General features: G+C 52.8%; 1 protein-coding gene across 27 annotated transcripts in view; it reads left to right on the top strand.

Moving 5' to 3' along the window:
* Nucleotides 1-4,257: 4,257 nt before the first annotated feature.
* The window catches only part of PHLDB1 (pleckstrin homology like domain family B member 1), a 46,338-nt gene continuing 39,321 nt past the window's right edge, over nucleotides 4,258-11,274 (top strand). For 4 of the 27 annotated variants that reach the window (XM_074335369.1, XM_074335367.1, XM_074335358.1 and 1 more), the window contains exons 1-2: nucleotides 7,540-10,039; nucleotides 10,701-10,824. In XM_074335369.1, the coding sequence (XP_074191470.1) occupies nucleotides 9,980-10,039; nucleotides 10,701-10,824 (184 nt within the window). In that variant the 5' untranslated portion in view covers nucleotides 7,540-9,979. Of the gene's footprint in view, nucleotides 4,521-6,603; nucleotides 6,743-7,539; nucleotides 10,825-11,274 lie in introns of those variants that run through there. The other 23 variants (XM_074335375.1, XM_019716262.2, XM_074335371.1 and 20 more) reach the window with 19 other exon arrangements.

Genomic DNA, 11,274 nt, shown 5'->3' with positions numbered 1-11,274 from the left:
ATACACATACACGTGTGCATCTGACGGTAGCTTTTGAATTTAATGCTATTTAAGGACTTTTTAAAAAAATTTTGTCAGGGGCAGTCATAGAGTCAGAAAATTGAGGCTTCACCTTTAAAGAACAATAATGGGGGGGTGGTGGTGGTTAGCTCAATTGGTTAGAGCGTGGTGCTTGTAGCACCAAGGTTGCTGATTCGGTCCCGCATGTGTCCACTGAGCTGCACACTCCTTAAAAAAAACCACCAACAACAATGGTTTGTAATATTTTGGAGCATTCACTTCCCCATTAGACAGGCAGTAGTAAAAAGTTACTCAGGGATGAGTGATGAATGCCAGTTGTTAATTCCCTCAAAAAGTCTTCTTCCTCACTTTTGATTTAACTTGAAAAACTATTGAACATCAACAGATTGTTTGGAAGGCAAATTATTCTAATGAGTAATAAGTGTCTGGGAATGAAAAGTTTTTATTTTAATGGTGAAAGCCAAGACTTTGAATTTTTTTTTTTTTTCCTTAAGAGAAACAGAAAGTATCTGGTCTAATGTTGCTGAAGTGTGGCTTGGCTCTCTGAAACTGTAACCTTAATCCAATGAAACACACACCAAAACCATGCCACACCCCCTAACTGGCAGCTAATCCCTCCACAACATCAAGTGGAGTTTTTGTTGGCCTCTTGTGAGGGAGACTAACAAAACAATTAGATCTGGCTGAGCATTCTGTTTAATGTAGGAGGGTTGTGGTTCCTGCTCCGGTTTAATTAAGTCCACATGGAGGTAGGGAGCACACCTCCGTGGGCAGGAATTCCTTCATAAAAAGATCTGTCATTTATCTGCTCAGTTTCAAACCCTAAATATCGACCCATGCATCTCTGATGGGAAAATTTGCCCTCCAATTAATTTAAAATTGTTCGCACTGGGTAGGATCTGAGAGATTTCCAGGGTTGAGAGACTAGTCCTTCTTAAAAGTTCACATCAGGCATAGATCAGTGGAGATAACGAAAAAAGTAGAAAAGTCCCCATCTCAAGAAGATAGTAAAGTCTAACTAGAAACAATGGCTGCATCTATTATACTTACAAAGCCTTTTTCTTTTTTTCTAAGATAAGTGTTAACTACAACTAGTGATACTCAACATGGGTCTCAGTGAGGGTGAGGTTTCTCTGTCTTGTCTTGTAGGCTTTAGAGGAATCTCTGGAAAGCAAAAACTCAGAATTGACTCCCCTTTATTATGCACCTCTCATTACAACAATTCTCCCTCCATTCTTGCCTGCTTTGGTAAATACAATTGCAGCTATAGAGCTTTGAATCTACTGGAAGATCCACAGGTAGGTTGGTTGCTCTGTATTGCTCTCACCCAAGGGCTGAGGGCATCACTGCAAGTGTCAGTCTCATTTTACTCTGGGGAGTTAGTGATTGATGTGGAAGCAAGCCTTTAAGAATATTAGACTACCTTTCTAAACGAAGCTGTTGCCCCTCTCTCAAACACAAGAGGTCAAGCAACCAGGCAGTTTATAGATGTTTGGGTCACTTCTTACAACCCCTACCTCCCACCTAAAGAGTTTTTTGTCTTGTTCATAGGCAAGGGCTAAGTTATTTAGGGCTTAGTCCAATTCTGGAGAGTTCCCATAGATACACTCAGATCAGGTTGATTAGCAAAGAGGGGCTATTTGAAAAAGGCATTACAAAATCAAAGCAATGAGAGAAATGGAAATAGGGCTCATTTCCCATTCTTTTGCACAAATGAATGCTTCTTTTCAGCTTATAGGAAGGTCTTGAGCCATGGAGGTAGACAAGACCAGTTTTCTATCCTTCCCAAATTTTCCACTCAGCTTGGATTTATCTTAGCTTTGGGTGGAAGTGTGGATTGTGTCATTTCTAAGACAAGCTGAGAAGAGAGTTTCTGCTCCTTTGCAGCTGCTGAAGAAAGGTTTGAACTTTTTCCCAAGTTGGATGCAGCGAGGAGTTACTTGGCACCATTGCTGCCACCACACCTACACTGATGATGCCTGAGTTCAGGATCCAAAGAGGACAGAAAGGATAGTTTTCTGGGATAGGGTGTGTATCTACAGGGCTTACTTGCTGTAATGAGCAATAATCACCTCTCTGGGGCTGGAGCAGTACAATTTCAGACTGGAGGGACAGAGGTGGGAAATATGCCTAAGGCAAAGGCAGGAGGGGTGTGGAAACCCACTACTGACATTCAAAGCTAAATGCAGAGGGCTTAAAAAAATCCACTCTTCCTTCCACACCCGGCCTTTGCTTCCACTTCGGAAAGTCTGAAGCATGCTTGGAAAGCTGTTTTCTGCTTTCTTCCTCCTCCCCCTTTTCTGAACTCCCAGCTGCTCGACCTCTTGCGTAATTGTGAGAGCACTTGAGTTTTTTGATGTGCTCCAGATGTGGAGCCGGGTGGGGGTGTATTGTAGGGGCGGTATAGGTCTGTAGTCCCCTGAGTGCTTTAACTGTGAGAACATAGGGCCTTGACACAGCAGAAGTGGACACAGTGCACAGAGCCTTTAGCATGGGATCAGCTGGTCTCTGGGCTGGCAGGACAGGAGTTGAGAGCTGTTTCAACCCCCTGCCTCATTATCAGCTGCCTCCATGGCAGGCTTGATTATTCCCTGAAATTCCTCTTGACCAAGATGGTAAAGAAGAGCTGGGAGTTGTGCAACAGAGTTAAGAGAAAAGTCTGAGGTACCCCAATTTGAGCCCCTTCCCTCAAATGCTGGGTCTTGGCACATAGGATACAACAGTTTGGGTTTTGTTTTACCAGAAAAGCCTGAAAATTACTATTGTGATCTGCCTCATGAAAAGTGGCCAGAGTCAAAATACTTTCATGAGCTTCAAACAGTATGAAGACAGGAAGAATAAGAGCCTCCCCCGCGCAACCCCACCGCACACACACATCACTGGGCTTCGTGGTATAGCTCATGCTAGGGACTGAGTGACCTGTTCCCTACAGCAGGTTGCTGCAAAGAGCGTCCTTCCCCTCCCCCTTTGTGTCCGTTGCCTGGCTCCGGTCAGCTCCAGTCTCTAGCCATGCCCCCCCCCCCCATACTAATGCTGGTCCTGTCAATGAGTGACCAAAGATTCCTGCAGTTCAGCCTCCTGCTGTTCCTCGGTTGGGGAGAGAGGGCACCAACTAAAGCCATTGAGTCAGAACAAGATTTGTCCATGCCAAAGAGAACACATTATTTTCTGTGATCCACCCCAGCTGGAATTTATGCCAGCCATGGGGGCTTTCTGCTCCCTCCTTCAGTGAGGAAGAGTCTCAGGAGTCCCTCTAGTGCAGGTTAAAGAAGTTCAGTCCTGCTGAGTTCACCTCCCTAGGGCCTCCGCAGTCAGTCTCCTGGGGCATGAGCTGGCTTTGCAAGGTAAGGTTCCACTGTCAGCGTTGGATTTCGGGTTGGGGGTTGAGGTGAGGAATGACTTCAACCAGACTCAGTTTCTAGTCTCCTCTTAGGTTTTTAGCCACCACCACCCCCTTTCTTTCTTATTAACTCCCTACTCCTACAGAGACCCAAACTGCTAAAGCATGGTGTGCCTAACTGTGTATCTATAGCTTGCCTCCCAATTGGAATCCAGCAGGTTGGGATGGGGTGGAGCTACATGGGGGCAAGATGTTAATTCTCAGCTTTCCTGTGCTTTACAGTTTGCATGGCACTTTAATATGTCTTATACCTATCCTTAGAAAAATTTGCCAAGCCTGATGTGCAGGGTTATCAACCCCATTTACAGCTTCATGATGGTGCTTGAAAGAGGGTGAGGAGAAGTGGAGACAGGGGGCAGACCTGGGTACCCTCAACAAATTTTCTGGAGACGTTGAGTATGTTGTAGGGCTACAACTAGGGAGGGGTTCACTGGGAGCCGATGGAGGATTCAGACATCTAGGATTTTAAAAGGGGGGGGGAGAAGAGATTGAGAAAAAAACCTGTCAAAAACATCTTCTCAGAAAAGCCTTAAAGCCTAGGGGTGTAGGGTGGTCTAGAAGTTCGAAAGGGGAGAGGGGGAGGAAGGAGAGGAGTGTGTGTGCGTTGGTGGTAGTGGAAAGCCCAGCTGCAGAGAGGAACAAAGCGGGCGCTGTGCAGGCGGGGGGTGGGGGTGGGGGGAGGTGCTGCTATGGGAAAGGGTTGTGTGTGTGTGTGTGTGGTTGGGGGGGGAACCTTGGGCTCCAGCGCCACAAGGGCGTCTTCTTTGGCTGGCCGGGCCGACCGGACGGGGGACGGGGGCGGGGACTAGCGGGGAGGGGGGCGGGACCCGTTCGCTTTCCTCCTACTCTCGGGGCTCCTAGCGAAAAGCCAGTGTCCTCCTGAGCCTGAGGCCGCGGCGGCCGAGCCAGGTTGAGGGACTGGTGTCCCCCTCTCCCCAGAGGTAAGGACCCTCCCTCCCTCTACAGAGCCTGCGGGCCTCGTTCGCCGTGCGGCTGGCACTGAATAAGGGGAAGTCCCTGGGGCCTGGCGAGAGCCCTCGTATCAGCTTTGGGCTAGGGCCCCCGGAAGAAACCAGTGGGGACAGTGGGGATGTCCCAGGTGAGTGCGTGGGGGCGAAAGGGGCTTTGTGGGGAGTGGGCGCCCCTGCTCTACAGCGAGCATCTTGCTTTTGCCCTCACGAGCTGCTGCCCGCGCCGCCGCCAGAGGGGGCCCTCGCGCCCATCCCCTGGAGGGACGCCGATCCTAGCTAGCCCCAGCAAGACTTTCTGCGGGTACCCAGAGGAACCCGCCGACAACTGCGGAGTCCGGTCCGCCTGCGCCCCACGGCTCCTTCTCTCCCGCCCACGCAGGACTGAGAGCCCTGCACAGGAGGGGCTCCCCTGGGGCATCGACGCTCCGGTACCCGGCTGGGTCGCTTTGACCCACGAAGAGGGATGCTGAGTCGGGCTCCGAGGCATGGGTGGGTTCAGGAGATGGGAGGCACGTCTGGGACATACCGGGCCCGCCCCACGTCTTTTGGGGTCTGGGAGGCCGGATGGGGTACCCTGGAGAGTGAGTCCCAGTCCCTTGACAAACCCGTTTAGTCCGGATCCGAATCCCTTGCGGAGTTCCCCGAGCGCGGCCAAGTCATCCGACCTCCTCCGAGATGGGGAAGTGCGGGCTGGAAGGCGGGGTGGCTGGGGGCTGGGAGGGACCGCCCGGCGCGGGGGTCGCGAGGCGCCCGCGGACTCTTCTGCCGAGGCGGGCGCGATCGGGGGCTTGGCCCGGAGACCGCAAGACCCCGTGGGGACCCAGGGCGCCGGGGCGGGGCTGCATTCTGGGTCCGTTAGCTCAGCAGTCCCGGAGGCTCCCGGAGGCTGACTCATCGCCTCCGTCACACACAGACACAGCTCCCCACCACGTCGGATGTCCCACGCGGCAACACTCACAGCGAGCCCAGCCTGCATAACTCATGCACACGCCACAGCCCCCGAGTCTCTCACCGCCCTGAAACGCGCGGAAGCTTTACACACACCCAGAACTCTACACACTGCACAGCAGCGCAGCCCTCACATGAAAGCGCCATTCACACCTGTGGCACCCGCACTCACGCAGTTCTCGCACAACCCCATTCCCACCCACCCCCGCTGCTCACACAACCTCACACGCAGCCCCCACCCCACTCACCTTCACACACGCAGTCCCCCTCCTCACACCTCTCACACGCAGCCCTCACACCGGCAGCCTTCTTACACACGCAGCCTCTCCATACACTCACATCCCTCACACGCGCAGCCCCCTACACACACACACACACACACACACACACACATCGCCGCTACACACGCACTCCTCCTTCCCGCAGCTGTTCCGCGGGGAGCGGGCGGTGTCTGTGGGGCCACCCGTTTCCCCAGCCGCGCAAACAAGCGGCTCCTTCTCCCCGCTGTGCCAAAGAAAGGCCGCTTGTCCGGCGTCAGCCGCGGGCGGGGCGGCTCTGCCGGCGGCCCAACACTGCGGCCTTGTCCCACCTGGCGGACACCCTACTCCGCCTACGATTTGGGGGATGTGCACTTCCCCGCACCCCACCTCTACCCCTCACACAAATAAAAAGCGGAACCCGAACTATGCTCACGCCTCTCTCCCCCGCTGCGTGCCCTCTCTTCCTGGACCGCCTGCGCTCTCCCCCACTCCTGGGCCCCGTGGCTGCCCTGTCTCCCTCTCTTCCTTCAACTCCCGGTCTCCCCGCCCCGCTGCTTCCCCTCCAACTGCCCTCGGTGCCTTCCGCCGCTTCCCCGCTCCTCAAGGACTCGTCTGTCCTCAGTCTTCCCCATCTCTTTTCTTGGTCTTCCAGTTCGTCTACGTCTCTGTCCCTGTCTCCCCACAACTCTGCGTCCCCCAGACTCTATCCTGCTTCCCCATCTCCTTCCCCTTCTCCCCACCTTGCTGCCCTCACTTTTTCTCCCCAGCTCTCATTTTTCCTTATCCCTCAGTCTCCCGCTTCCCTTTTCCACTCCAGAGCCCTTCGTCTCCCCTTCCCGGTCGCATCCCTCCGCAGACCCCTCATTTTCTTCATCTGTCAGTTGAGTTCTCTCATCAGCGGGCCTTTCCACACCCCACCCCACCCCAGCCCCCGCCCTATTCCGGCAACCCTCCCGCCGAGCTCCCAGCCTCGGTTTCCTTCCCGACTCCTTCCTCTGTCCGCGGCCCTTCCCCGAGGGCGGATGTGCAACGGGAAGGCGAAGGCGTCGGCGGGCCGAGAGCATCTCGACTCAGCCTCGCAGGCCTCGGGCCACAGACGTGCTACGCCCGGGGCGAAGCCTCGGCGGGTCCCCTGGCCACAGGTGAGGGGTGGAGCGGCCCGGCAAGGACCCGGGGGAGCGCCAGAGTAGGGGCGCCACCGAGGGCCGGGCTTCCTTCCGTTCTGGGTCTAGCCTTGGACCTTTCGTCTGCGGCCCAGCTTGGAGCCTGGATCTCCTCCTGTGCCTGTTGGTTCCAGATCTTTTCGGCCCTTCCTGGGCCTCCCTCCACCCTCATTCGGGTGCCGAGATACCCAAGCGGTGACTCTGGACGCCCCACTCGGCGGAGAGGGCTGGGGACTGGGTAGGGCTGCTGATCCCACTCGGCGAGGAGGCCGGAGTGGCCGGACCCGAGCGGGGTCACCTGCCAGCTCCCGGGCCTCGCCCCATACACCCTGTTCACATCGGCACCAGACACCCAGGTCTCTGCCACCCTGCTCTGTGGAGGTGCTTGGGCATCTGTGCCCGCGATGCGGGAGGGCTACCGAGAGCCGGCGCTGATGGTGGCGCTTCCCTCCCACCCCTCAGGCTGGAAAGCGGTACTCGCAATGCAGGAAGCTTTTTTCTTTTCTTTCCTTCCTTCCTTCCTTCCTTCCTTCCTTCCTTCCCTTTCTTCCATCCTTTCTCTTTCTCGCTCTCTCGCTCTCTCGCTCTCTCGCTCTCCCTCCCCCTCCCCCTCCCCCTCTCCCTCTCTCCCTCTCTCCCTCCCTCCCTCCCTCTTTCTCTCCGTCTCTGTCTCCGTCTCCGTCTCTCTTTTGGCAGCGGGGCGGGGTTTCCCAGAAAGGCCGCAGAGGTCGGGCGGGGCAGGCGAGATGGATAAATACGGCGGGAGGTGGTGGGTAGCCCAGTCCGACGGAAGCGGGTCGGCCGGTTGGGGGCGCCCAGGCGTAGCGTCGCTTCGCCATCCAAGCCAGAGGTGAGGTCCGAGGACAAGGCGCCCCCAGGTGGCTGCTCTCTGGGCCGCGACGCAGCCCCTGTGTCAAAGCACCGCCTGAGTACTGAGACGCGTTGGTTCTGCAGTATCTTTCCACCTAACCTGGATTAGGTTTCTGAGCTGGGGCCACAGCCTCGCACCTCCCAATCTCTACATCTTTTCTTATCTTCGTCTTTCCCTTCGCCTGTCTCCTTACCTCTCCCTCTCCTTTCATCTCCTTATTCCCTTCTCTCTTCTCTTCTAATCACTCTTGTTCCCTGTCAACCTTATCCCTTAACAATCTTTATCTTCACTTGAAATTCGTTGGTGTAAATAAATGAGCACAGCTGCCTCGCAGGGTGATAGCGACAAGTGTGACCAATGAAGAAACTGAGGCTCACAAAAGTGAAGTGACTTGTTCAAGGTCATAAAGCTCATACTAATAACTGGCATGTTTATAGTGCTTTGTACTTCACAAAGTGCCATTTAATAAAACCTGAATCTCCAGACAATCGTTTTAAAAAACCTAACAGTTTTATTGAGGTATAAAGTATATACCATAAGATTCACTTAAGGGTACATTCAATAATTTTTAGTATACTTACAGAGCTGTGCAACCAACTCTCATCACAATTTAGTTTTAGAATATTTCTGTCAGGCCAAAAAGAAATCTTGTGTCCATTTATTAATCACTCCTCATAACAGGCAAGCGCTAATCTGATGATCTTTTTTTTAATCATTATTCCATTTTTATAGCAAATGATCTGATACTCAGAGACAAGTTAAGTAACTTGTCCAAGATCTCACAGATAATAAATAATAAAGTCAGGGTTAAACAATAAGTGATGATGCCTTTCCTTCATCGTTATTTACTGTTTTGTTTTTCTTACCCTTTGTTTTATATAAACTCCCCATTCCCAACCCACTGTCTCTTGCCTCTCCTCCCTCAGAGAATGCTGAGGGATTTCCCTGAGTTGAAAGAAGCAGTACAACAGTCTCTGTCCCTGGAAATGTTTACCCATGACCAGCTCTCTGGAGGAGGTGCCAGGCCAGCTTGGGCTTTGTTATAGATTAATGGCCTTTGCCTTCCCTCTTTCCAGGCAGACTTGGGATGGGCCCCAGGCCTTGTTTGGCCTCTCTTCCACCAGCGTGGGTGGAAATGGTGACAGAGATGAGGCAGTCCAGGCCCGGAAGGGTGGAAGCTGGGAGGGTAAAATTAGTAACTCTATGGCGGAGGCTCTTGGGCCCCATTGCCAGGGTCAGACATTCCTTGGAATGCCGGCTCCTGCCCCCACTTGCTCTCCAAGTCACCTGGTTGATGGCTGGAAGAGAAAGTGGAGGGAAACCCTGCATTCTTGGGTCTCCCTCCCTACCTTCAGCCACATTCTTCTCAGCTTTACCCAGTAACATTTCAGCAACAAATGAGAAGTTCTCACTTTAGCAAGTTGATCAAGGGATGGGCATGTAGGCACACATTAGTACACAAAGGTCCTTCCTCACATTTCTTAGGTTCCAAAAATGTGAGCCAAGAAGAAAGAGATGGGTGAGGAAGAGTTCAAGTTCTGGTTCCGAAATCTATTTTACCCTTGGTTCTAAGGATCTAAGCTTCGTAAGCACCAAATCAGGTTAAGACCCCAAGATCCTATATTCCCAGTATTAGTCAGTACTGAGTTGGGGTTTTTTTTTGGTTTTAATTGTTTGTTTGGTTTTTTGCTGATTGTGTGGGGGTGAGATTGCTTTGTGAGGAAGAGAGGGTGCAGGAGTTGAGACATAAAAAGATGGCAGGAATGGTTGAGTTTTTCTTGTTGTGTCTCCTTTAAGAAAACATCCCATTGAGACCCCTGGGAAAAGAGACAAAGGGAGAAGAAGAAAGGGAAAGACTGGGGAAGGAAGCTCCTATCTCAGCCCTGCCACCCAGCTGGGGGCCCTCTGGCTAACAGTGCCCTTGGAGAGGGTTCCTTGGATTCAGCTTCTCCCACTAAGGTCGATTTTCCCCACCCTGCTTACAGCTCCAGATGTCTAAGGGTCCTCAGCTGTCAAAACCTGGGTCCTGGGTGTCAGAGGCAAGAAAACCCAGAAATACAGGTTGGGTCTTATAGGACTTTTTGTGCTTTTGGTGGCAAGGGCCGGGACTGGTGTGATGTGGTAGCCATCCTGTGGCTGAAGATGTGGCACTGCCTTCCCCCCCAGAAAGCTCCTGAGCTGCTTCCACTTTTCCTTCAGCATAAACATACTGGAAATGACAGTGCCTGGTGCTGCCCCTGCCCTGAGAGCCCTGACACATAGCCTATTCCTTTCTCTTTTTTGCTCTGGCCTCCCACCTCACCTGCTTTCTGCTGTGTCCCCAGGAGCCCTAGAGACCTAGAACCATGGACACTCTCAATAGGAACCAGGTAGGCTCTGGATGCAAGACCCAAGCAATGGTGCAGGTGAGTGGGGTTTGAGCCATGGGGCAAAAGGACTATTGGTGAGGATGGGTTTGGCTCCTCTATGCGCCTGTGGTCCCAGCCCAAGGATGAGAGCAGCAGTTCCTCTCTGCCCTTCCCAGGTCCCAAGCCTATTAACAGCTAAGTCTTTATCTGAATCAGGTTAATTGGTTTACCCAGAAAATACCCTTGGAAAGGCAGCAAGTGGTTTTCAGACTGAGCTGTATTCCTCTCCTCGATCCATGTCACCACCCACTCTTGTGATTTACTTTAAAAGGGGCAATCATTAGCCAAGTGGATTGCCACAGACAAGTCTACAGGGACAAGTCTTGATTGGCTCTCTCTACAGTACCCCCTCCTCTTACCCAGTGCCTCCCTGCTCCCCTTACTTTCTCCTTGTTTCTGTCTTAATAGACAAAGGGGGTAGTTAAGCCAAGACTTGAGATAAATCCGCTGGGACAAGTTAGTGGCCTAGATTCAGATCTAATTACAATTTAGTGGAATAACGCTCTATGCAAGATTTTGTGCTAAGCCTTTCAACACCCTCAGAGCCCTTTGGAGAAGGGAAGTGCTGGAGAGAGTGCTGGTGTGACCGGGACTAGGGTGGTAAAGTGCTGGCCTGGAGTCTCTAAGGATGTTTATCCCCCACCCCCACTGCCTGCAGAAAGGACCCTTGGACCTGATAGAGACAGGCAAAGGGCTGAAAGTGCAAACTGACAAACCCCATCTGGTGAGCCTGGGCAGTGGGCGACTCAGCACAGCTATCACCCTTCTCCCGCTGGAGGAAGGTAAGTTGAGGGACATCCCATCTGCCACCCCTCCATCCTTGTAGACATTCCTGCCATGGGGTCCAGACATGTGTTGGGCCCTTTCTGCTGTTGGCAGTGTTCACCTCTCCCAAATGGGAGGCTGTGCCATTGCACCCCACCACTTTGCTTCCCTTGTCTCTGGCTCCCCAGACTGCCTGCCCTTTTGGGTAGATAATTTGGCTCCATGACTGGGATTAAAGATCAGCTTAAAAACAAGGAGGAGAGCACTGAAACAAGAGAGCACATTGCTCTTAGCAACCGGTATGGCCAAGAAGAGAGGGGGCCCCACTCCAGGGCAATGCCTGGCATGGGAGAAGGTACTGGTGGAGAATGGAGAGATGGGAGTAGGGCAAATCTCTCAAGATAAGACCCTGGCACAACCTCTTCACTTTGCAGCTTCTGCCCTTCCTCTCTTCTCCCCTGGCTGCA

Source organism: Rhinolophus sinicus, linkage group LG06 (assembly GCF_036562045.2).
Source record: "Rhinolophus sinicus isolate RSC01 linkage group LG06, ASM3656204v1, whole genome shotgun sequence".
Taxonomy (NCBI): domain Eukaryota; kingdom Metazoa; phylum Chordata; class Mammalia; order Chiroptera; family Rhinolophidae; genus Rhinolophus; species Rhinolophus sinicus.
The sequence above is the reverse complement of the archived record's forward strand: the minus strand, read 5'-3'. Positions and strand labels throughout refer to the sequence as shown.